The sequence below is a fragment of the Mobula birostris genome, chromosome 4, assembly GCF_030028105.1.
Source record: "Mobula birostris isolate sMobBir1 chromosome 4, sMobBir1.hap1, whole genome shotgun sequence".
NCBI classification, from domain to species: domain Eukaryota; kingdom Metazoa; phylum Chordata; class Chondrichthyes; order Myliobatiformes; family Myliobatidae; genus Mobula; species Mobula birostris.
In genome coordinates, this window is record NC_092373.1 from 112,496,965 (window position 1) to 112,523,873 (window position 26,909).

A 26,909-nucleotide genomic window follows, 5' to 3' on the forward strand; every position below is an offset into this window, starting at 1 on the left:
CAATTGACTGCACCAGTGATGAACTGGCGTGTAATACTAAAGGGGCGTGAATACTTACGCTATCAAGTAGTTTGTGTTTTATATTTGTAATTATTTTAGATCACTTTGTAGAGATTTATTTTCATTTTGTACACAAAGATGTCTTTTTCTGTTGATCAGTGTCAAAAAAGCCAAATTAAATCCATTGTGATTCAATGTTGTAAAACAATAAAACTTGAAAATCTCCGGGGGGGGGGGGGTGAATGCTTTTTATAGGCACTGTAAATCTTGTTTCCCAAGCTCTTGTCCATTTTCAGCAAAAATTTAACCACAGCATGAAAAAGGTTAAAGAAGTGTTTTAAGGAGCAGTCTTTTGTTAGCCAATTTATTTCAGTGTGAAGAAGCAAGTGTTCAAACTCTTTCTTGGCATAACTGGTGAAATAGTCTATTTAATGGATGAGTTTTAATTTTGTTCATAGCAGATATTACAAGAGTCATGCTCGAAGAAAGTCACTGGATGAGGTTTTTCACTACGAGATGTAGACAATGAATTGCAAACAGATTTGGAATTTCTTTTTTCATAAATGCCACTAAACCAGCATGGCGACCTGTCATATATGGTGTTTGATCTGTTGCACAAGAAATCATTCCCTAATCAGAATACTTTTCTCCTCAACATACATTTTGAATTGTTTCTCTGCTGATATTTGTTTTGAATCTCTTCATAAACTTCTCCACTTTTGACAAACTATAATATGCCATCCTTGTTGTCACGCACAGTTGACTCATCCATTTGTATCCCAAATTCTGCTTTTTGTAGTTCTATGCATAGTTGTTGCTCAATGTCTTCATTCATTTTGTCAACATGATGAGCTATAGCATTATTACTCAGAGGAACTGATTTTAAACTACTGGTATCCATTTCGAGAAAAGTGGCAAACACTTCTGATACAGCAGGCATTATTAATCTTTCAGCACACTCTACAAATCTCTACAAATATTGCAAATTAGGGCAACTTATCTATACTCGTAGTTTCAATGGCCATAGTTATTGCTAAGTAAACCATCAGGCCTAAAGGCATTTATTTGCAATTCTTGCAGTCTGATTTCATCATATGAATTGTTCAAAAATAGATTTAAAAATAACACTCCTGTTAATTTCTAAAGCCTATTTCAGGTATTACAGCATATAATAATATACAAAAATAAAGCATGTTCCTTATTTAACACTTCAAATAATGTTTACAATAAACAAAAATTGTACTTTTTTTGATCTGCTGTCTGCAAAAATGCAGACAGCAAATGCTGATTTGCTAACCAGCATAATGAAAGCTCAGGTGCTGGGCACCTGCCATCAATGGGAAAGGAGGTGCTCATACCAGAGATCTTTGAGGAGAATTATCTTGGGTCACCTGTCTTTCATGGCTAATAATGGTGAGGGGCAAAGGATGCACAAGAGTGCAGAATTGGACAAGAGAATGAAGGTATTAGATCTGGAGAGGCAGGGCCATAGAGGGAATTTGAATACAATGGAAATTTAAATCATATCATTTCTGGTTATTAGGGTACATGATTTATCTTCAGATCAGTCTAAAGTTTTGATATTTTATTCTTTAATTACTTGACAGCCTGCATTAAGTTCCTTCCATCACTGGTTCCCCTTTGTTGCACCTTCTGCATTAGAAATAGTTCCAAAATATTTCCTTAGTACCCCAGTCATCCATTCGTTCCCAAAAGCAATTTCTCTTGCCATTGCCTCCATGGGATCCAGATTTATTTCTCAGTCATTTTCATATTTGTTCAACATCTTTTAAATTTTAAAACGTATTTCATGCTCATTTACTTTGCAATTCTCTTCCTATTTTATCACATTTTAATAATTCATTGCTGGTTCCTAAAAATTGCTCTGTTCTCAGGTTGACTGCTTGCTACTAGGAATCAGAGGAGCCTAAAGTGAACTCCGTTCCTCTCGCCATAGATTCAGGCTACACTGTTGTACATTTCTAGAATTTTCTATTTTTCCTAACGATACAAATTTCTTTTAGTATAACACAATCTTCATACTCTTTGCAATGGAAGAATCACTTCTTTCATGAATTTCTTAATTTTTCAACAAATTCTGAGCAAATCCTTTTGAACAGTGATGCAAGATCATCAGAGTGAAGTATTGATTGCTTTTCTCTCTGTTGATTCAGGCTGGCATGCAGATAATTCGCATAATTCATAGTTTTCATTTCAGTTTTCTGCTATTGGCAGGATTGAATTTATATTATTAACAATAACCGCACGTCTTGAAAAAGTGACAGTGTTCTATAACTTTTCATAATAATTTCCTTTCCAAACTGAAAATAAGTTCTCATAGAACACATAGAACATAGTAATCTACAGCACATTACAGGCCCTTCAGCCCTCAATGTTGTGCTGACCATATAACCTAGCCTAGAAACTGCCTAGAATTACCATACTGCATAGCCCTCTATTTTTCTAAGCTCTATGTACCTAGGAGTCTCTTAAAAGACCCTACTGTATCCACCTCTACCAGCTTCACTGGCAGTGCATTCCACACACCCACCACTTCTGTGTGTGAAAAACTTACCTCTGATATACCCCTTGTACCGACTTCCAAGCACCTTAAAACTATGCCCTCTCATGTTAGCCATTTCAGCCCCGGGAAAACGTCTCTGGCTATCCACATGATCAATGTCTCACATCATCTTATGCAACTCTATCAGGTCACCTCTGATCCTCCATCGCTCCAAGGAGAAAAGGCCAAGTTCATTCAACCTATTCTCACAAAGCACACTCTCCAATTCAGGCAACATCTATGTAAATCTCCTCTGCACTCTCTCTATAGTATCCACATCCTTCCTGTAGTGAGGTGACCAGAACTGAACACAGCACTCCAAGTGGGGTCTAACCAAGGTCTTGTATAGCTGTAACATTACCTCCCGGCTCTTGAACTCAATCCCATGGTTGATGAATGCCAATACACCATACGCCTTCTTAATTCTTTTGCAAAATTATAAAAAATGCTGAAGAAAAATAGCCAGTCTTCAAAACAAAGTTTCTATTATTGGTCCATGGTCTTCAGATACATTGAGTTAATCTATGAATTGAAACACTTTGCAGTGCAATCTGACAAAAGTTCCAGCAGACAACATGCTTCTACAATCACAAGGAAAAAAACTACTGTTGAAAATATGTCCCTGACATCAAGGCTTTTTATCAGAATATGAGAAGAATATCTGAGTTTGATATACTGAACCACTCCTTGTTAAGTAACATACACAAAATGCTGGAGGAACTCAGCAGGCCAGGGACTATCTATGGACAAGAGTACAGTCAACACCTCGAGCAGAGACCCTTCAGCAGGAATGGAGAAAAAAGATGAGGAGTAGAGTTAAAAAGTGGAGGACGGGGAGGGAGAACCATCAGGCGATAGGTGAAACCGGGGTGGGGGGGTGAAGTCAAGAGCTGGGAAGTTCATTGGTAAAAGAGATACAGGGCTGGGAAAGGACAGAAGGCCATGGAAGAAAGAAAAGTGGAAAAGTGGCTGGAGTAGTGGTGAACCAGAGGGAGGAAATGGGCAGGCAAGGAGATAAGTTGAGAGAGGGAATAGGGGATGGAGAATGGTGAAGAGGGAGGGGTATTACTGGAAGTTTGAAAAATTGATGTTTATACCACCAGGTTGGAGGCTACCCATATGGAATATAAGTCTGAGTGTGGCCTTATCGCAACAGTGGAGGAGGCCATGGATAGACATATTGGAATGGGAAATGAAATTAAAAAGGGTGGCCACTGGGAGATCTTGCTTTTTCTGGTGGATGGAACATAGGTGCTCGGTGAAGCGGTCTCCCAATCTACGTCAGGTCTCACCTATATCCAGGAGGCCACAGCAGGAGTACTGGACACAGTATATGACCCCACAAATACAGGTGCAGTGTCACAGGTGAGGTCCTCGGAGACAGCCAATCCTTATTAATATTATTCACTGTGAATCTTGGCTTTCCCTGAAATTAGATACATTGAACATTCCCAAAAATATCTTGAATTAGAGCATTGTAGACAACTGCCAAGATCTCAATTTATGAATCTGGATTTAGCAATTTAGGGAGACCCCTCCCTCTTCACCATTCCCCATCCCCTAAATCTTTCTGATCCTCTACCTCATTTTTCTATTCTAGAGGCAAACTTTAAAACCTATTTTGTTATCTGCCTATCACATATGCCCATGTGCTTTGATGTATTTTGATAGTATGATGAAAAATCATGAGATATTTTAATATGAAAAATGCAATAAAGTTTAAATTCCTATTACTTAAATCAGGTACCACATAAGCATTGATAGTAAGCATACAGAAAAATAAAAAAGAGCCTGCATTTATGTAACCTCCTTCAAGCCTAAGGACGTTGCTAAAACATCGCCGCCAATGTGTGATACAACTGAAAATCATGCAGCTAATTTGTACACAGCAAGGCCCAATAATAGCCCAATGAAAAATTGGTTGCTTTTTTAGAAATAAAAACACCGCTGCAATTGTTAATGGGAGTGCACCACAATATGGCTTGTAAAAACAGGACAGCAAATCAATTTTTTGTACTCTCTGGTGAATCTGACTTCCTAACTTGAGATTGGACTTTAAGATTGATTTTCCTGTTATGAATTATGTACATCACTGTTCACACTTTCCCTAGTGTTGATGAGGCAAACACAGACAATACCTGTTATCCTGCTGCCAAATGTATTTCCCCAAAGAGTAAGCAATTGAAAATTATCAAGGTCATTGCGCGTAACCTTTGTAATCAAGCAGAACCAGTAAGATATTTTTCAAAACACATCACCGGTGTACACTGCAGCAAAACTCTAAATACAGCAATCTTGATGCTATTATACACAATTCAAACCTACTTCACATCTTGAACTCATTTTATTACCAAGCTCTGACAATGCTTAAAGTGTACGGCCAGATCCAAAAAAATAGGAGTTAGTGAGTATCATGAAGGTTTAACATTTTACTAAAATACTCCAACTACTGGTGGGAAAAGTAAACCGTTCATTGAGGGTAAGAATTGGGCAGAGACAAGAAAACTTCTACAAAAATAAGTGTCCCAGAAAACAGCATTCTAAAAATGCATGTTAAATTGTTATCTATCAGTTTTCTGGAAGATTTCTGGGCTCAACCTGTTTTAACTGCATGAGATGCTGGATGTTGTCTGCCTTACAAAATTAAACTAATACAAAGGTCCTGTAATTGTGGAAGGTGGAGAGCAGAAAGTGATTTGGAGAACAGATTGGGGGCTGGGATGAAGAAAAGTTAAGTGTGGGTGAAATGCCAGGAAAGGGGATAGGTGGAAGGGTTCGAGAGCTACTGTTGAGATTACTGGAGGGAGTAAGAGTGAATAGGTACACTATCAGGGTTGAGTCACTAAGATGACTAGTTAAAGGGGGAATTTTGTTTGCACAGATAATGTGCGAAGTAGTAATGGTAGCCAATGCAAAATTAGTGGGGTAATCAATAAACACAAAATTCAAAAAGAAAACAGAAACTACATATTATCTGCCAATGGCCCTATTTGTGATAACCTGTTTCAGTGTTTGATGATTGCAGAATACAAGTGTAACATAGGCATAGAAGAATAATGTAAGTGATGTCAAAAGGGCTTCTGCAGGTCATTTGACATCCCTGCACGTGCCCAGCATGCTCTCTGTACTTGATAGACGTAAGCTTAGAACAATAAACTCTAATTTCCTTAAAATTGGACATAAGTTCTTGAGCATTTTGTTTTACAAGAGGTTATCACAGATCACAAGAACATTCTACTGCCTTGTAGAGTTTCTGGGCCTGTGAAATTGTAATGTTTCATTTTTGAAATTATGTTTGTTTTATCTACAAATTATTTGGGATTTGTATAAAGTAGTTATTATATAATTCTTTTAATTTTAAGGTACTCATCTCGTTATGACCTCTACAAGCAGAACACTAACTCTGCTCCTCTTCTCAAAGCGTCTTAAAAATGTAGCTAACTGCTGGAAAAAGCATAATTGAAGTTGCTCTGGCAGCTTTCAGGCCCACTCTTCAAATGAATGAATGTATAATAGTGACTTTATTTTAAGGCATCAACAAACCAAAAATCACCTTAAGCTGTTGTCAGCAGCCAGAAGGAAAAAAAGCAGCGTAAGGTGGCTGTGGTGGAGACCTCTGGCACAAACTCATGCGTGTTTGGCCATCAGAATTAACGTGGATGAGGCAAATTGGAGACAGGATAGCTGTGACGGCTCTTAGAAGATTGACCATCAGAACAGGGTGACCAACTAGCAGGAGGTTGCCAGTTATAGTACTGGGGAAGACTGGTACCAGTGAGCTTGACTGTAGCAGAGGGAGATATTATTGTAGTCAAGATAGATTGGTGGATGAAAGTTTCTTTAACAGTTGATATTTAAGAGAAATCGAACAAGGGACAGAAATAAAACTTGTTGGCTGTAATAAAGTCTATCAAGATCAGAATCAGGTTTAATATCACCAGCATGTGTCATGAAATTTGTTGTCCTTGCAGCAGCAGTTCAATGCAATACACAATAATAGAGGAAAAATGTGAATAACAATAAGAATATATATTAGGTAATTTAAATAAGTTATGCAAAAATTAAAATTAAATAAATAAATAATAAAAATTGCTTAATTGCAGGGAACATGGTCAACAAAATAATTGTGTTGCACAGAATATGAGTAACTAATGAAATACACCTTAAGTTCTTTTTCACGCTCCTCCTGGTAAAATTAAATCCAGTATTTTACTGGGTTGTCAAACTGGATATATTATGAAAGGGAAAGAAATACAAAATCAGAAGAGAATTTCATCACTGATGTATTTATATATTGTCTCAGAATAACTTGTTCTGATTTAAGAGCGGTTAGCTCAGATAGAGATAACATTAAAGTTAGTGTTTTAGGTTGATGATTTTTCATCAGATTTGATGACTTAGGTTGTCAACCTGAAATGTTAATTCTGTTTCTCTCTCTTTCTCTCTCTCTCTCTCTCCCCCCCCCCCTTCCTCTCCCTCCCTATACAGAAGCTATCTGACAGCTCAGCATTTGCTGCATGCTCTGTTTCATCGTTCATTTCCTGGTTAAGCATCTAGGTCGATAACCATTGAAGATCAATTAAGGTCAATTGACAGCAAAAACTGCAGAAATATTAGCAAGCTTTTGGTCATTTATGAAATTTATCTGGGCAACAGGACTTTGGGATAAACTGCATCTCACCACCGATCAAAAGATCTTATACCTTGGGGTGACCACATATCTATGTTATTCTGGGATAGTCCTTGAAGGAGGTAGAATGTTCCTGTACTCAGTCCACAAGCAATGTTGCGGAACAAGTGCTACACATGCCCTTACACTTCATCCCTTACCACCATTCAGGGCCCCAGACAGTCCTTCCAGATGAGGTGACACTTCACCTGTGAGTCGGCTGGGGTGATATACTGTGTCCGGTGCTCCCAATGTGGCCTTCTATATATTGGCGAGACCCGACACAGACTGGGAGACCGCTTTGCTGAACACCTACGCTCTGTCCCCCAGAGAAAGCAGGATCTCCCAGTGGCCACACATTTTAATTCCACATCCCATTCCCATTCTGATATGTCTATCCACAGCCTCCTCTACTGTAAAGATGAAGCCACACTCAGGTTGGAGGAACAACACCTTATATTCCGTCTGGGTAGCCTCCAACCTGATGGCATGAACATTGACTTCTCAAACTTCCACTGATGCCCCACCTCCCCCTCGTACCCCATCCGTTATTTATTTATATACACACATTGTTTTTCTCTCTCTTCTTCATCAGGTATGGTGCCTGGGCATGTCTAGTTCAGTGGTATTCATACCCCCAATGTCCCTCTCTCCTAATTGGATGGCCCTCATCCAACTGTTTCCACTGTTCCACCTTGTTTACAATCGAATTCCAGTTCTTACTTGCAACAAGATCTTCGTCTTTGTTGAAGTTATTTTCCTAAGTTTTATTTCAATGGCTTCCTTCACTGGGTGGTCCCAAAAGCCACTGGTGCTGCACAGAAGTTTTGTGCCGTTGAAGTCAATCCTATGGACATTACGGATGCAATGTTCTGTTAGCGCTGATTTCTCTGGGTAACCCAAACAGATATACCTCCTACGCTCTTTGATGCAGGTTTCCACCATTTATCCCGTCTGGCTGATATATGTAACTCCACATTCACAGGGAATCCTGTAAATGCCAGCTGTTCTGAATCCATGGTCACCTTTGACCTGCATAAGCTGCAATTTGAGCTTTGTTATGGGTTTGTGGATGGTATTTCGTCAGAATCCTGACGATCCTTCCAGAGACCATGGAAATATAGGGAAGACAGGTGGTAGGGGCAGGCTCCTCCTTGCCGATGGGTTTCCTGGTGTTCCCCTTGTGGCCATTCTTTGGGAACGTTGTATATAATCACCTTATTTCTTTATGGAGACTTTCCAGGACCAAAATAGTTTCCGCATGGTTAATCAAAATGGAACGAACCACTCTACGTTGGGAGGCGTGATGGTAGCTGTTGTTGTTGAGATACAAGTCCATGTGAGTGGGTTTCCAATAGACGCCACATCTGAGGCTACCGTCAGGTCCCCATCATATGAGAATATCCAGGAACGGGAGGCAATCATTCGTCTCCATCTCCATCATAACTTAAATGTTTGGATGTCTACTGTTCAGATGGTCCTGGAACTGTTGGAGTGCCTGGAGTCCATGAGGCCACACTACGAAGGTGTCATCGACATATCTGAAGAAGCAATTGGGTGTAAGGGTGATGAACTCAGAGCCCTCTCCTCAATGTCCTCTACATAGAAATTAGCAATTGCCGGTGACAAGGGCGATCCCATGGCCACTCTGTCCATTTGTTCACAGTAGTTCCCCTAATAGAGGAAGTATGTCAATGTAAGAATCTCAGGACAACTGACGTTTACAAGATTTTCTGTAAATGCGGAGCAGCGTATATCAGCCAGATAGGGATGCACGGTGGAAACCTGCATCAAAGAGCACAGGAGGTATATCCATTTGGGTTACCCAGAGAAATTCGCAGTAGCGAAACACTGCATTTGCAATAGCCATAGGATTGACTTCTACGGCACGAAAAGTACTGTGCCACGCCAGTGGCTTTTGGGACCGTCCGGTGAAGGAGGCCAATGAAATAAAACTAGAGGAAAAGAAATTTAACAAAGAGGAAAGTCTCATTCTAAATAAGAACTGGAAATCAATTGTAAACAAGGTGAGACAGTGGTAAACCTGATTGGATGAGGACAATCCAAGCGGGGGGGTAGGGCAGACGAGGGGGGTACATATACCACTGGACTAGACATATTTAGGCATTATCCCTGATGAAGATGGCAGAGTCTGTCATCAGAAAGTCAGTTAAAATCAATACCCGTACCTGCATGAAGCCCGAGAAGAGTTTATTCGTCATATAAACCGAGAAAGCACTAGATCCTTTTTCGGCAAATGCTTCACAATTAGCATACAGAAGTAGTAAGGACAAATCATATTCAATAACCCACTCTTTGGACATTCCTTGGATAATATGTATTACTGAGCTAACTTTAGGCCTAATGATTACACTTCACAAGAAACTAGCCCAGTTCACAATCTAAAATAAACACATCAAATTTATTTACTCTTTCTATTACATACGTGGATAGAGCGTTGGCTGATTGGCAGGAAACAGAGAGTGGGAATAAAGGGATCCTATTCTGGTTGGCTGCCGGTTACCAGTGGTGTTCCACAGGGGGCTGTGTTGGGGCCGCTTCTTTTTACATTGTACATCAACGATTTGGATTATGGAATAGATGGCTTTGTGGCTAAGTTTGCTGACGATACGAAGATAGGTGGAGGGGCCGGTAGTGCTGAGGAAACGGAGAGTCTGCAGAGAGACATGGATAGATTGGAAGAATGGGCAGAGAAGTGGCAAATGAAGTACAATGTTGGAAAGTGTATGATTATGCACTTTGGCAGAAAAAATAAACGGGCAGACTATTATTTAAATGGGGAAAGAATTCAAAGTTCTGAGATGCAGCGGGACTTGGGAGTCCTCGTACAGGATTCCCTTAAAGTTAACCTCCAGGTTGAGTCAGTAGTGAAGAAGGCGAATGCAATGTTGGCATTCATTTCTAGAGGAATAGAGTATAGGAGCAGGGATGTGATGTTGAGGCTCTATAAGGTGCTGGTGAGACCTCACTTGGAGTACTGTGGGCAGTTTTGGTCTCCTTATTTAAGAAAGGATGTGCTGACGTTGGAGCAGGTACAGAGAAGATTCACGAGAATGATTCCGGGAATGAGAGGGTTAACGTATGAGGAATGTTTGTCCGCTCTTGGACTGTATTCCTTGGAGTTTAGAAGGATGCGGGGAGACTTCATAGAAACATTTCGAATGTTAAAAGGCATGGACAGAGTGGATGTGGCAAAGTTGTTTCCCATAATGGGGGAGTCTAGTACGAGAGGGCATGACTTCAAGATTGAAGGGCGCCCTTTCAGAACAGAAATGCGAAGAAATTTTTTTAGTCAGAGGGTGGTGAACCTATGGAATTTGTTGCCACGGGCAGCAGTGGAGGCCAAGTCATTGGGTGTATTTAAGGCAGAGATTGATAGGTATCTGAGTAGCCAGGGCATCAAAGGTTATGGTGAGAAGGCGGGGCAGTGGGACTAAATAGGATAAAATGGATCAGCTCATGATAAAACGGCGGAGCAGACTCGATGGGCTGAATGGCCTACTTCTGCTCCTTTGTCTTATGGTCTTATGGTCTTATTTTACTCATATAGTATAGCAAGAAAGTGCAACTAAATCCAATCACTCATTTTAAATGCACAATTGCGGAGCTTTAGATTATGCATAGTGAGTATGTGCTAGATTGAAAAAGAGAGCAAGGCCTGTCAGGACTTCAATCAGAGCTTCAGATAACGTGAGCTATTGCTTGTGGTAAGCACCAGGTTTAACAAATGAGTAAGACCTGTCAGGACTTTCTGTGGAGCTTGAAATCACTTGCTTTATTATAATTGCAGAGCATTGCACATTGGTAAATTATTATTGTGTATATTATTATTCTGTACTTTTCTATTAGTTAATATTATATTTATTATTATTAATTACTACTGCTAAGTGCGTTTTTAAATGTTGCTGCTGTAACAAAATAATTTCCCATTTGGGATCAATAAAGTAATTATTATTATTGTGGAAGCAGCCATAGTGTGCATGGGTCAGTGTTAGCATGGGGGGCTGAGGCTTTGGTTCAAAAGGCTTTTACAAGAAGAGGCAGAGGTTAAGCTAAGTTTCTGATAAGTTTCTTTATTTGTTTCTGTCTTATTGCACAGTTAGAGCAGTAGGAATGACAGTCAGGATAGTGACGTGCTCCCCTGGCAGGATGTGGGAAGACAAGGTTCCCTCCAATTTCCCTGATGACAACACGTGAACTAAGTGCATCTTTTTAGAGACCACGCTAGGGAACTGCAGCTGGAGCTAGAGGACCTTCAGCATATTTGGGAAATGGAATGGTTGACTGGCAGGAGATACAGGAAGCTGGTTATACCTAAGGTGCAGGACACAGGAAAGGGAAAGGGGATGGACAGCCAGTAGAGGGTCTCCCTGTGGCTGTTCCCCACAATAACAAGTACATTGTTTTGGATACCATAGCGGGCAATCTAGCAGAGGAAACCACAGCAGTCAGGTCTCTGGCACTGAGTCTAGCTCTATAATTCAGCCGGGGGAAGAGATGAGCAGTAGCAATAGGGGATTAATTGTCTAGGGGAACAGACTGGAGGTTCTGTGGATGCGAAGGAGATTCCCAGACGCTGTATTGCCTCCCAGGTGCCAGGGTCAGAGACGTCTTGGATTGAGTCCCTAGCAATGTTAACAGGAAGCGTGAGTCCGCGTCACTACTAATGACATAGGTAGGAAGGGTGACAGCATCCTGCAAAGTGAGTTCAGAGTTCAACGTGCCAAATTAGCCAGCCGGTGGTGTAGTGTCAATTGCACTGGACTTCAAGGCGAGGAGTCCTGGGTTTGAATCCAGCCGGCTCCTTGCGTACTTTCCACTGGGCTGGGTTGGGTGTTGACCTAACAACTTGGCCTCATAAAAAACAGACACAAATGCTAAAGAAATAGCAAGGTTCATGCCCGGTGTGTCACAAGGCGCAAAAAGGAACAACAAGATGCCAAGTTAAAGGACAGGACCTCCAGGATGGTGATCTCAAGATTGCTACCCACGCTATGTTACAAATAGGAAGATAGGAAGTTGTATATTGCATATATACTTTGAAAATAAATGTACTTTGAATAATACTGTTTAATATTCGGCTAAGGAGATGATGCAGGAGGGAGTGCTTCAGATTTATGGATCATTAGGCACTCTTCCAAGGAAGATCGGACCTGTACAAATGGGACAGTTTGCACCTAAACTTGTAGATTAATTTGTCAATGTAAGTTGTCCCTAGCATGTTAGAATCCGGGTGGAGTTACTGGGAATGTACGGAGAATAAAGATTGTTGTTTGGTCACAAACAAGAGAAGATCTGCAGGTGCTGGAAATCTAAACAACACACACACACAAAATACTGGAGGAACTCAGCAGGCCAGGCAGCACCTATGGAGAAGAGTGCATTTGACGTTTCGGACCGAGACCCTTCAGGAAGTCTCGGCCCAAAATGTCAACTGTACTCTTTTCCATAGATGTTGCCTGGCCTGCTGAGCTCCTCCAGCACGTTGCGTGTGTTGATTAGTATTTGATGGTTGGCATGGACTCAGCAGGCAAAAGGCACTGCTTCAGTAATGAATGACTCTATCATTCCCTGGTCTATTGTACAGAGCATAGTCTTTTAAACAGCAATGATAAGATAATTACTTTATGATGCCAAAGGGAGATAAAAATTTAGCAGTTACTAGGGATAAGGCTACTACTCTTTCTCAAAGTAATGCCTTTGAATCTATTACCTCCATCTAGAAGTCTCAGTTTGACCTGTTAGCTGAAAAACAACACCTCAGAGTGCACTAGCCTTTCTTATCATCCTGAATTGCTTTTTGTATAAATTTCTGGAACAGGACTTTAACCCAAAAATTCTGACAGGCAGCTAATCGACAAAGGCATAGCTAATAGCTGCAGCTGTGCACATTTTGTAGACTGTTTATGATGCTTTTGCATTTCCTGTGTATATATTTTCTATTTGTTGTCTGTTATTCAATCTGCCAGGTCAACCCTATTGATCTTAGCTTTGTATGCAATCAATAACCATGCCTCCACAACTGTCCAGAATAATGAGCCTCCCTCTGAATGAAGACATTTCTCATTTCATTTCTAGCTAGTCTGCTCCTAATTTTGAGACCATAACCCCTAGTAGAAGACTCTTCAGCTAGGGGCAGCACTCTCTCTTTAGTTATTTCATTGAATTCTCTAATTTTCCGGTACATTTCCATGATGTCACGTTTTCATTATTACTAAAGAACTGAGGTCCAGTCTACACATCTCTGTACTAGTGATACACTGACTATCATGGGAAGCAGACTAGTAGATTTTCAGTGCAGTCTCCCCAATGCAGTCATGTCCTTTTTTCACCCTTTTGAGGTAAACTGTACACATTGCTTCTAGCTATGGTCTTACTAAAGACCTATAAAACTGCAAACCTCGTACATCTTTACCCTTGTACTCAAACACTCTTGAAAAAAAGAAGAAAAATACCGTTCATCTTCCTAACAACTTGCTGCACTAGATATTGACTTTCAGTGTTTTAAGTACAAGGGCATACAACACCATTTGAACTTCAATACTTAACCACTGAAAAGTACCAAAAGGAATGCACAACCACTTCCAAATCCTTAACCCTAAACTATCCAGCTAAACCCACTAGCACATGAAGGCACTAACAAGGAGAACTCGTGCCTCTCGTTATATCAGTGGCACAACAGTGGAAACTGCAAGCAGTTTTAGGCACCTAGGAGTACTCATCTCGCACAATCTCTCATGGTCCTATGTAGTCAGGAAAGCTCACCAATGCTTCTACTTTCCGAGGAGGCTGACGAGAGCTGGAGTATGTGCATCCACAATCACATCATTCGAAAGCGCCCTAACAAACCGCGTCATTGCTTGGTATGGAAACTGCACTGAGGCGGACAATGAGTAGTCAGAACGTCCAGCGCATCACTGGCATAAGCCTAATCACCATCCAAGGACATACATACAGAAAGGTGCCAATAAAGGGCCAGTTTCCTTCACATCCTGCTCATGGACTGTTTGGCCCACTCCGATCACAGAGGAGGCTACGTAGCATTTACGCCAGAACCACCAGACTCAAAAACAGTTACTTTCCCCAAGCAGCAAGACTAATCAACACATCCACCCACTAACCCATCCCTCCACACTCCCAGCCACCATGACGTTATCATTTCCTGCCAGTCGCCTTAAGTACAGACACTCCTGTTTCCAACATCTCTCAATGGACATACAAACAATGTATAGAAGCTATCTTACATATTTATAGTTATTTTTTATGAATAATATTAGTGTTTTTATCTTTTTGTGTTTTTTTTGTGCTGTACTGGATCCAGAGTAACAACTATTTTGTTCACCTTTACACTTGTGTACTGGAAATTGCATTAAACGATCTTGAATCTGATCTGGAATCTCACATTTAAATATTATGAAGCATAAACCCATCCTTTGTCATATGCACCAAAAATGTAATGCATGTTGAAGCCCATTTCTGAAGTTTGGTTCCATAGAACTTCAGAGTTTTAAATTCAGCTCCCATATATCAGACTCTATTTTAAACCTCCACTCATGGGGAATGCTTCAGGGGTAAACCCCAAGGAAGAAATCCGGAGCCGGGGTCCCTAAGGCAATTTGATGTTGTTTACGTCTTCACTCTGGCAACATCTGCGACTACACTGGTGCCAAGCTGTATTGCTGCTTGCCCTTCCCTTGGAATACATCAGTGACGTGGAGAGGGGAAACCCGCTGAATGGGCAACAGCCAGTTCTTCAAATCTTCCCACCCAGGCTTGTGCCCTGGAGAGTACACAGTCCACCAGAGCAGCAAACCTATGATCCCCTGGGATCAACGGTTGCCTACCACTCTACTAAGCCAGACAACTAGTGACTTTACATGGGGGCAGAATAATTCCTTAGCTCAAACCAGGCTAGCATTGTGGAGCAACAGGAGAAGCCTTACAATTTTGAGAGTTCTCAAATGCACATTTTTAGATGTAGATTCCTAGTTGTAGTTTTGACACTATTACAAGGACTTGAAGAAGACACACGAGCTCTGCTTTGGTGCTATTGTCATTTTCAGTTTAATTATTTATCTGATTTTCTGGCTCCATCAGAGCATTCTAATCAGTTACCATGGGAGTATACTGGAACACTGTGAATCTCAACTATTTGCTTTTCTTTACACGCTCATACATTGCCAGTTTTTTTGTACAGGGTGATTGTAGTGGTTCCATAATCAATCTTCAACTAGAGACACAATAATAACATTCATTAATGTTAACTAATTTTGGGAACTAAATAAGGTTTTGAATTACTGCACTGCTCCTTTGAGAAGTTGTCAAACAGAATTCCTGTCAATGTATCGCAACTGAAAGTCGAAGTGGCATGCTTATGTACAGAATTTTTCACACAAGGTATGACTTTTATTGTTAAAGAATATATACAATACTGAAGAGAGAACAGTTTTTGATTCTGATCTCTGACACAGTGTTGGAAGTGCCATTTTCTACAGTAACACTGTTAATTATTATCACACACAGAACAAATAAATATGCTCAAGAGTGATACCACAAGATTCAAGGAATATTTCCCCCACAGAATTTTATATCTACAATGAATGTCCATATACTTTCGTCACTTAAAGAATCATAACTTGAAAATGTGAAGTGACATGAAATAATTGGATTCATTGAGAAAGAATTGAGAAAAGTATCAATCATATCCATAAATGCTGCATTTATTAATATACTTGAAGAGTCTGATATTAAGAAGGGAATCCTCAAGTATGTATTAGATGTTCCCATTTACTTTTGTCTGGATCTAATTGATGAGAAAAGGCTAACGCTTGGGTCAGTTGTATCTAAATCTAACACTGCCTGTCAATTGGACGACCATCTCTGCGATCCATTGCCTCCAATGAGAAACAGTCTCTGCAGACAACTCAAGTACATTAATTAGGTTTCTGCTGATTAGATTTATTGGATGGGAATACTAAGATTCTGTGACAATAATCTGCTATCAATGCAGCTCCCACCAAGAAGTACAGCCCTGAAAATTGCCCATTACTATATAAAAAGCTTAAAATAATTTGTGCAGAAATTCTATAAGAGACTGTAATTGATTTTCAGGCTGTTATGAATTAAAAATAAATTCACATTTGTTAAATTTCAATGTAAATGACAAGAAATACTTCAAAATTATTTGAGGATATAAGAAGATATTTCGAGTTATTTTCCCCACAATTCAATAGAATTATGGTTAATTTTGTAGCTCAAGTCTATTTTGTATTTGATTCCTATTTCCTTAAGTGTCCAGAAATTTACTAGCCTTGATCATGAATGATTGAGCATTCACAGTTCTTTGGGGCAGAGAATTGTGAAGATCAACAACTTGCTGAGTGTAAGGATTTTCTCGTCTCAATCCTGAACAGTCCTTACACAGAAGTGATTATCCTAAGCTCCTGGCCCTCTAGCTTAAAAAATACATTCCTCACACCTACCCTTCATTTAGAATCTTACTTTCTAAGCTCAGAACAGTACAGGAAATCTTACTCAACCTCCTCCTCTCTAATCTTATCAATAGCTTCTTGGCAAATATATCATTCCACAAATCCGCCTGCAGTACTCTATATTGGTTCTTATTAAAGTCATATATATTTTTGCCAAGATTTCCTACTCTTGCCCAATTCCTTTGCAGAGTTTTTCCTTTCATTTCACATTCCTATCTAGTTTCATATTATAATCAAACTTGGATAATATTTTTTGCCCGTTTCCACCAAGTCATTAATATAGATCTAAATAGCTAGAGGCCAGGTGACACTACACTACTCTGTCTCCCATTCCTGTCCATGTTAATTATTTACCCCCAATCCCATAAGCCTTTATTTTTTATGCGGGGCCTGAACAAATAGCAGTGAACATTCCAATATACTTATTCATTGGTATCCTTTAAATATCCTGTTAATTGCATCCTTTAGATTTGTCAGGCAAAATTTTCCTGCCATGTTAAAATACCTTGCTAGCACATTCTTAATAATAGATTCTGGACTTTTCCTTAAGCGTCCAGAAATATATCAGCCTCGGTCATTTTGGAATTTCCCATTTATTTCTTATTTTATTGCATTTAGAGGTACAGCCTACAGGCAGTTCTTGACCAATGAGTCAGGCCACCCAATTACCTCCATGTGACCAATCAGCCTACTAACCTGTACATCTTTGCAATGTGGGAGGAAACCAGAGCACCCGGAGGAAACCCAAGTGTTCATGGGCAAAACATAGAAACACCTTAAGACAGTGGTGGAATTGAACTCAGGTTGCTGTCACTGTAATACCATCGTGCTAACCACTACTCCACCATGCCTCTTACAGGCATTTAGCTCTCTCTTTTGCTGTTGACTCTTTCAGAACTCTACAATCTAGGATGTTAGTTTTGCAGTACTGGAACAGGAATAATTCCGAATCAAAGTAACTGAAATAGCAGCATTAGAACGTTTCTTCAATGTGTAATTTAACATATATGCTCTATTTACAACATATAGGAGAAAATGTATTATCCACCAGAGAAATCAATGCTTTGAAACATAAACACGTAAAGCAATAAAACTTTTACGACTTACCTTTTGGTTGACTTTTTCCTTCGATTGACAATTTATCTGTTGAACAAGGGCATTGTCCTTCACATTTGACTGATATCTGCTTCCCTGAAACACAAGCTTGATATTCCAGTTTGCACTATGAGGAAATGAAGGAAGGACAGTGAAGAATTATTAAATCAGAGACAAACTGTTCACTAAATACTTTATTGCATACCTTTTTAATGTACAGTATTTTCCATAATTATGTAAGTTAATGAAACACACTTCATGTAGTATCAGTACAATCAATATGCAGAGTCTATTTGCAAGTAAGCTAACATCTCTTAGATAGTAACAAATCATGCAGAATTTTTTAACATTTGAGGAACATCATTTAGAACTCTTGCAAGATCATCAGTTGAAGTCAATGAACCAGTTACAGTTTTAAATGCATTTTCCTTTCTATGATAAATAATTTATTGACAACAATACTCAAGTTGCCTTTTATTAATCTGCTACTAGTTGTGATCTTTTGTACTAGCAGTACTGTTAGAATGAAATGCTCTTTTTGCATTACAAAATCATCTGAAATTCCACAGATTCCCTCTTATCTGTTTTTACTTCAGACCAGATTCTATCCTCCAGAGAACACAAGGATGTCATTCATCAGTCTAAAATACCTTTGCAGAAAGACCTCATTCTCCATCTGTTGATCTATTTCCATAACTCTACAATGTTTTCCCACGTTTCTTTCTATATATAAACCCCTTCAACCCAACAAGATCCAAGATATCTGACTGACTCTAAATGTAGTTTTTAAGTACTTCAGTCAATCATTTCTGATTCTATCTGAATTTTCCTCCCCAAACTGCATATCAACCTTTAAGATTCAAGATTGTTTATTGTCATTTTCAGTACACAAGTGCAAAGAACAAAATAGTTTACTCCAGATCTGATGCAGCATAAAATAAACATTAAAATTCACGATAAATATAAAAGCAATCCTATAAAGTATACTCTACAATTGGTGAGCACGGCCGTATATACATAAGATTAGCTTATATAGACTGATAGCATGTAAATAAAGTGATGTTCTGAACATAAGGTGACTCTGATAGGAAATTAACAGGTGAGAAAATGAATCTAGGCAAAAGGAGCTTTTCTAGGTAGCAGAAAGGCTTATGAAACCTGTGGAGGTGGGGTGGGTTAATAGGTGAATGTGTTGATCACCTGATGGCTTGGAGGAAGTAAATGATTTTGAGTCTGGTGGTCCTGGTGTGGATGCTGTGTAGCTTCTTCTCTGATAGGGGTGGGACAAGCAGTCTATAAGCAGGGTGGGTGGGATCCTTCATGATATTGCTGGCCTTTTACTGGCAGCTTTCTGTCTATGTGCCCTTGATGGCAGGTAGATGAGCAGTTGTGATACCCATTTGTACAGCCCTCCTATCTCTCTACCCAAGCTTTTGATCTGTGCCTTGACCTTCCTCTGCAGCATTGTGTCAAATTTTGTTTAATTGCTCTGCTGTGAAATGGTGTCAAGCAGTTTTGCTATTTGAGAGGTTTATAAATACAAATTGCTGTTGTACTTAAAGTTAGATTTTATCTGCTTCCTCCGCCTTTTTAAAGTCTTCCGGAACACGCACTATGCTTGAAAATGTTTATCTCCATTCCGATTCCCTCATTATTTTGAATCGTTGTTTCTAGGTTAATTTTGTCTCAGTTTCAATGTACTTATTCATAGTTTCACAAAAACTTTTCAAATACAGGTGTTCTGTGCATATTTCTTTGTGCTATTATAGTACTTGAATGATACTTAACGGAATTCAGTGATACTTAATCCTTTATTTGAGATGTAGCCCATACAATTTCCATACTACTCCAGCATCTTAGTTTCAGGTTCAACTTCATTGATTTGGGTAGAATTAGAAAAATTGCAAAATTCATTTATAAATCCAAGAAGCAATCCCTACAAGAAAGGGTAAGTAACAAAATGGTGACTTTGGAAAAATGATCCTTCTGCAAGTTTGCTCTGTTAGCTGCCACCGCACGTTCACGTTGCATTATCTCTTACTCTCTCCATTTACAATTCAACTGGCATTTAGCCCTTGTCGAGGAATGTTAAAATCTTCTCCCAGTTTAAGTTTTCAATATATGTCAATGGTCTTGCCTTTCCCTATTTTTACAACTTCCTCTAAGTCCTGCAACCCTTCAATATGTAGCCTGGAAATTTTTATTATCATTAGCAGTCATGCTGTCAGCTACCGTTGTCCTCAATTTTGTAATTCTGCACCTGAGTTTGTTGCCCCCCACCTTACCCCCGCCCACCAGAAGTTCTTCCTTAAAACTTCTCTACTCTTGCATGTCCTAGTTTTAATTTTGTTTTACAATTGTTCCTCTGAGTGCCGTTACACTTTTAAACAATACTAATGGCACCATTAGGACCATGCACTGTAGCTTCCAGTTTAATTTTATACTCAGCTCTTTTGTTATCTTTTCACCGCTGCACCATTTTCACTTTTGGAATATACCCAGTTAACGTGAACCTGCTTTTGTGCCCATACTGCTAAGGTTGGAAATGAAACAATCTACAAACTGTGGTGTTCTTTCTGTGTCTAAAACAAGACACTTCTGTAACAAACTGCTGTACTTAGGTTAATTTTAGTAGTGAACTTTGAATTCAAGAATCTAATGCAAGCTCACATTGCCAGAATAAAAATGTAGGTTAAAATTTACTGCTTCTACCTCTTTTAATATTTGCTGTGAATAAACCTGATGAGATATGAATCAAGTGAAACCCTTGTAATAATGTGTTCGAAGTAGTTGTTCAGTTGACCAATATTTGGACAATGAAGCTACTTTGCTCTGATCTTCAATAGATATTATGGGTTCCCGTTAATCTGAACAATTGAACCACTTGTGTGTTCCATAAATAACTGAAAATCTGCTAAACAGTGAACGTGTGATCCTAAGAAAGTAATTTACAAGCTGTACAAAATGCTTCTATGATTGGCTAGGGCCTTATCCTTCTTCAGGAAATTCTCTTCTCTACAGTGTTCTGTCCTGGTCATCATCGGTTTAGTTAATTTGATATTCTACTTCAAATGAGTCTGTGAAAATAATGTGTAATAAATTTCATCTTCTGCAGTCTAGGCCTTATTTTGAAAAAGGTTTCACAGGGCACTCAGTTGAGCAAATATTAAAATAAAACAATCATGTCTTTTAAGTCTAAAACATTTCTTCATACAGTTCTTGACACTAATCTTAAAATATTGGAATTTACCGCATAGTCTACTAACTCAATTGAAATGTTATACTAAAACTAGTGCTTGAATGATTAACGCAAACACGAGGAAATCTGTAGATGCTGGAAATTCCAGCAACATACACAAAAAACACTGGTGAACGCAGCAGGCCAGGCAACATCTATAGGAAGAGGTACAGTCAACGTTTCGGGCCCAAAATCTTCGTCAGGACTAACTGAAAGAAGAGGTAGTAAGAGATTTGTAAGTGGGAGGGGGAGGGGGAGATCCAAAATGATAGGAGAAGACAGGAGGGGGAGGAGATGGAGCTAAGAGCTGGAAAGTTGATAGGGAGAAAGAAAGGGGAGAAAGCCCAGAGGATGGGCAAGGAGTTATAGTGAGAGGGACAGAGGGAGAGAAAAGAGAGAAAAAAAAGGAGAAAAGAAAAAAAAATAAAGGATGGGGTATGGGGGGAGGTGGGGCATTAGCGGAAGTTAGAGAAGTCAATGTTCATGCCATCAGGTTGGATGGAGGCTACCCAGACGGAATATAAGGTGTTGTTCCTCCAACCTGAGTGTGGCTTCATCTTTACAGTAGAGGAGGCCGTGGATAGACATATCAGAATGGGAATGGGATGTGGAATTAAAATGTGTGGCCACTGGGAGATCCTGCTTTCTCTGGCAGACAGAGCGTAGGTGTTCAGCAAAGCGGTCTCCCAGTCTGCGTCGGGTCTCGCCAATATATAGAAGTCCACATCAGGAGCACCGGACGCAATACCCCTTCCCCTTCCTTTCTCCCTAGGCCTCCCGTCCCATGATCATCTCCCTTCTCCAGCCTTGCATCCCTTTTGCCAATCAACTTTCAGGCTCTTAGCTCTATTCCTCCCCCTCCTGTTTTCTCCTAACATTTTGGATCTCCCCCTCCCCCTCCCACTTTCTAATCTCTTACTATTCTTTCTTTCAGTTCGTCCTGATGAAGGGTCCCGGTCTGACTCTGATCCCGCTACACTTAACATGAACAGACATTCTAATTAAAACAACTGTTCTAAGGTTGAATGATAATAAGGAAAGTTGATTTGAAATGATATAACACTTGAATAAATGCTAATCTGATTCATGTCCATCATGTTTTACAATGCTTGGCATAACCAGTACTCCTACCATATTACAATTAAAGCAAGTGCAGACAACAATACAATGGCTTTGTCAACCTTTTTAAAAATATATATAATCCATAATTAATTCCTGAAGATGAAACTACATTCTAGCTGCTGGGGTCAATGTTGAATTGTACACCCATTAGGAACAACATATCAAATAATTCAATAACCGATGGCCTGGTTCCATGGTACAATTCTTGCCTTTTTAAAAAATTACTGCCCATTATGCCGCTGGCATTTAGGGAAGCACTCAGATGTAGAAGGATTTTTCATTGCTGTTTCCATAACAATTTTTTTTAACCAGTCAGGGTTGTTAGTCCTGAGCTGAACCAGCGAACCTGGAGGACTGATGGACTACTCTGTCTGTCCTTTACCCTTTGACCTGTTTGGCATAGGTGACCCTACCAAGATCCAAAGCATAAAGCCCTGATTCCAGCCAACACAGCTCTCTGGATCAACTGCGACAAGGCTGAGTTTCTCTTGAAGCCTTGCTTTGGAAACCAAAATTATTGGCCCATCACCATTCCAAGAAGATTACAGTTCAGTTGAACATTGAGGAATTCTTGGAGTTATTCCCTGCCATATGTTGAGCTAAATCCTTCTGCTTGTTGAAGTACTATTTAGAAGAGTCCTGATATTGTGGTTAACATTTACCCTGAAGTAACACATTTAAACAAGGAAGTTAAATTATTCATAATCTCCCTCCCTGGAAAATGCCAGTCTGTCAGTGTGTGTGTATGTGCGTGCGTGTGTGTGTGTGTGTGTGTGTGTGTGTGTGTGTGTGTGTGTGTGTGTATATATGTATTATATATATTATACATATACACACACACACGCTCAGTAACTCATGTGTTAGCCGACTCTCAAAATTCCTTCCCTGATTGCTGTGTATCCACCTGGGGATGAAATATTTTTCCCATAATACTTTCGCCCTCTGATCCTTTGTAGGGGAGGCTTATGCACATCTGGTGTGATCCGTAATAACCAAAACTTTCGCCATGTTGCTGGCATCGGGCTCTATTGATAGGAAATCCATATACACCAGATCAATTGGCCTCACACTCTGCAAATGGGATGACAGAGCGGCCCTCGTAGGCAGCGCCTTCCTCCGTACACACTGAACGCACAACTTGCAGTACTCTTCGACTTCCAGCTTCATTCGGGGCCAGTAAAACTGATCTCTGGCCAGTCCATAGGTTTTGCCAACCCCCAAGTGACCTGAATCACTATGATGTAACTTCAACACAATCCTTGAATACTGTACTCCTCAGGCAGAACCAGCTGGGAATGGCGAGGCTAGTCTGGAGGCAACGTGACCCGGTGTAGAATCTGGTTCTTCAACTCCAATCTGGGCCATTCTCTCAGTAGTAGAGATACCGCAGAGTGTTTAATCTCGTCTACTTAGGCCATGTCCCCTTTCCTAGCCACTGACCAAATGGTATCTATGCAGGGGTCATCTCGCTGAGCAGCAGCCACTTCCTCAGGACTTAACTCAAGCAACTGCTGTGTTTTCAGAGCAGTCAGGTTGCATTAGGCTTGAGGAATGGCACAACCAAAGGCTCCCAAATGATCTACCATTTGATTCTGCCCTTGCCTTGCCTCTTCCTTCCCAATGATGGAAAACCGGCATATTACTTTAACTCCAGGTCCCACTCTCTGTCCCTGTCCAGCCCTTCATGCGCACGTTGGGACAAAGCATCAGCATCAATATTCCAGCTCCCCGGCTGGTACTTCAGGCTGAAATCATAGGCAGACCATGCAACCGACCGCCAATGGCCTGTGGCATCCAATTTTGCTGAGGTTAGGATATAAGTTAATGGGTTGTTGTCCTTCCTCACCTCGAACTTGGCAGCATATAGATAGTCCCTTAGCTTATCAACAACAGCCCATTTCAACACCAGGAACTCCAATTTGTACGTGGGGTAGTTTTGCTCAAAAGGTGACAGACTCCGGCTGGCAAATGCAACAGGTCCCAATCCTGTGCCCTGATCCTGATACAGAACACCCCCTAAGCCTTTTCTGCTGACATCCATATGCAGTACATATGGCAATCAGGGGTCTGCAAAAGCCAGCACTGGCGCTTTTGTCAACAGCAACTGAAAGGTCTCTTCACATTTTGCATCCCATCTTGCTCCAAATCCCTCTCAAGGGCTAAAATACTCTTTACCCTCCTCTCCTTTTGTCCTCCTCCCTTTCTTGACTAAGGGAGGGTAACCACACAAAAGCTGATTCAAAGGGTGACTCACTTTAGAGTCGTCCTTCACGAACCTCCAATAGCACCCACAGATTCCAAGGAACAAGCACAAAGCACTCACAGTCTGGGGCCTTGGCCATATGGTCATCGCCTCTATCTTAGACAGATCCATACCTACTCCATTTTATGAGACTATGTGCCAACATAGTTGACAGACATCTTGCAGAACTGCCACTTGCCCAGCAAAAGTTTTACCCCTTCAGTTCTCAGGTAGCCCCTCGAACAGTACGAGATTGTCCCGGTACACCAGTACCTCAAGCAAGTTCATATTCCCCACAGTTTTCTCCATGACTTGCTGGAAAGTAATTGGGGCTCCTGATTTGCCGGGGGCATCCTTTCAAACTGGAAGAATACAAGTGGTCATATGAGTGCCATCTTCTCTTTGTCAGACTTACTCATGGTATCTGATAATACCTACTCAAGTCCAGCACACTGAACCACTTCGCACCACTCAGGCACGCCAACGTGTCCTCAATTCTCTGGACCGTATACTGGTTGGGGACTGTACCCGTGTTCAGAGTCTGATGGTTCACACACATCCGTACCTTCTTCCCATTCTTCTTCCTGACCACCACTACTGGGGACGCATAGGAGCTCCTGGACTCAATGATGATTCCGGCTTCCTTCAGCTTACGCAGATGCTGCTGAACATCCTCCACCTCTGCAGGTTGTCAGTTGCCATGACCTTTCTCTCAACGGGGTGTCCTCTGTCACCCAGACGGTGTGGCAAGTGCTCTTGGAACAACCCAGATCAAACTCATCAGCAGAAAAGACACCTTCTAGCTTCACCATTGTCTCTATCAACCTCTACTTCCAACGTCTAGGTACCGGGGATCCCTAAGGTTGAATGACTTGGATGTCAACTTTCCCTTTTCCGGAGGGTTTTTCCCCAGCTTGTCTCCCAGGGACACTAAACATTACCATCACCAGAAAGAGGTGCGCCATTGGCATCCCCCACCTGAGAGCGACCTCTCTCTCAGAGGTATTCCTGACAATCACTATCATCCTGTACAACCGAGGGCCTCACCAGCACCCCAGCAGGTTAAGCATGACTTCTCTTCATGGTCTTCTGGAGCACCCACCAAGAGAGCCTTGGCATCAGGCATTTCAGGAAATCTGAAGTTTCCCGTCACTCTAGCTACCTGCACAGGCTATAACATGATTGGTTTGAGCTGAGTGTAGCACATAGTCTTTTGTTTATGCTCATTATCCTGTCCTCCCTTCAGTGGGTCCGACTCCCTATCAGCTTTGTCTTGTGGGTGGCTACACCCGCTGATAACAACCGGGACATCTCCTTTCTGAACTCTGCCACAAACTCCTTTAACACTCCTGGGGGTGGCCGATCACTTCAGCAACAGGGGCTACTACCGAGGACTGTACTGAGCTGCATTCTCCTACTCTCGTAATTCTCTGATCAGCTCGATACATGAGGGAGGGGCACAGATTTTCCAAAACATTTGGAGTCCCAAGTGATCATGTCCTGTGCGCCTTTCGCCACTTGGTCCATTCTTTACTGATTCACCTGGGCCGTTTGAATGACTTCTTCATACCAGTGGTCCCCAACCACTGGGCTGCGGGCCGCAAAGCATATGCTACTGGGCCGCGAGGAAACAGTATGATTTGGCGATATGAAATGATATGAGTCAGCTGCACCTTTCCTCATTCCTTATCATGCACTGTTGAACTTGAACACCCACCTCCTCTCGGCCGGTCCGCAAGAATATTGTCAATATTAAACCGGTCCACGGTACAAAAATGGTTGGGGACCTCTGCCTTACGCCACAGGCAACTCAACTGTCTCTCTAGCCGGAAAATGTAGGCGGAATGTTTCTCCCCCTTCTTGTGAAACATATTCTGAAACCCCATCATAAGCTCCACTGGGCTTCCCGTCACACCAAAAACATTTTCTAGTGCTTGTGTGAAGCAGCCAAAAGGCTCTGTGCCCTTAAAGATCTCACTACATCAGCAGCCAGACCTCTCAGACTCTCTACCAATCGCTGCCTTTTCACATTATCAGAGCACTGCGACTCACCCAGCATCTCAGAGATCTGCTCCATCCAAGTCTCATATTCCTCTTCCCCGTCAGGGGTGGGCTTTATCCCTGAGAACACTCTGAACCTATGAAATCTGGGACTCTCCACCTGGGCACTTGGCCACTGATTTGCCAGGGAAGAAAAGGTCGATACCAACACAGAATGCTCACCCCTTGCTGGAGGACTCATTAGATCTTCCAAATCAGACCACTCCTTGCTCCGCAGAAACGAGAGCAATTTGTCTTTAAAGTCCCCGCCCACAGCTACGGGAAATTCGGCTTGCACATCAGCACCCTTCTCCACACTCCCCGCCTCCCGCAGAGTATGGACAGCCCATGCACCCCCCCCCAATAGTACCAGGCAGATCCACTGCCGTTACGTCAGTGCTAATCTGAACTAAAATGAAGTCTATGCC

The 26,909-nt window shown here is 41.1% G+C and overlaps 1 protein-coding gene across 6 annotated transcripts in view; it reads right to left on the reverse strand.

The window, feature by feature from the left end:
* Positions 1-26,909, reverse strand: part of spock3 (SPARC (osteonectin), cwcv and kazal like domains proteoglycan 3) — a 502,312-nt gene that overhangs the window by 156,764 nt on the left and 318,639 nt on the right. For all 6 annotated transcript variants that reach the window (XM_072255937.1, XM_072255936.1, XM_072255935.1 and 3 more), the window contains exon 6: positions 17,852-17,966. In XM_072255937.1, coding sequence (XP_072112038.1) covers positions 17,852-17,966 — 115 coding nt within the window. The remainder of the gene's footprint in view (positions 1-17,851; positions 17,967-26,909) is intronic.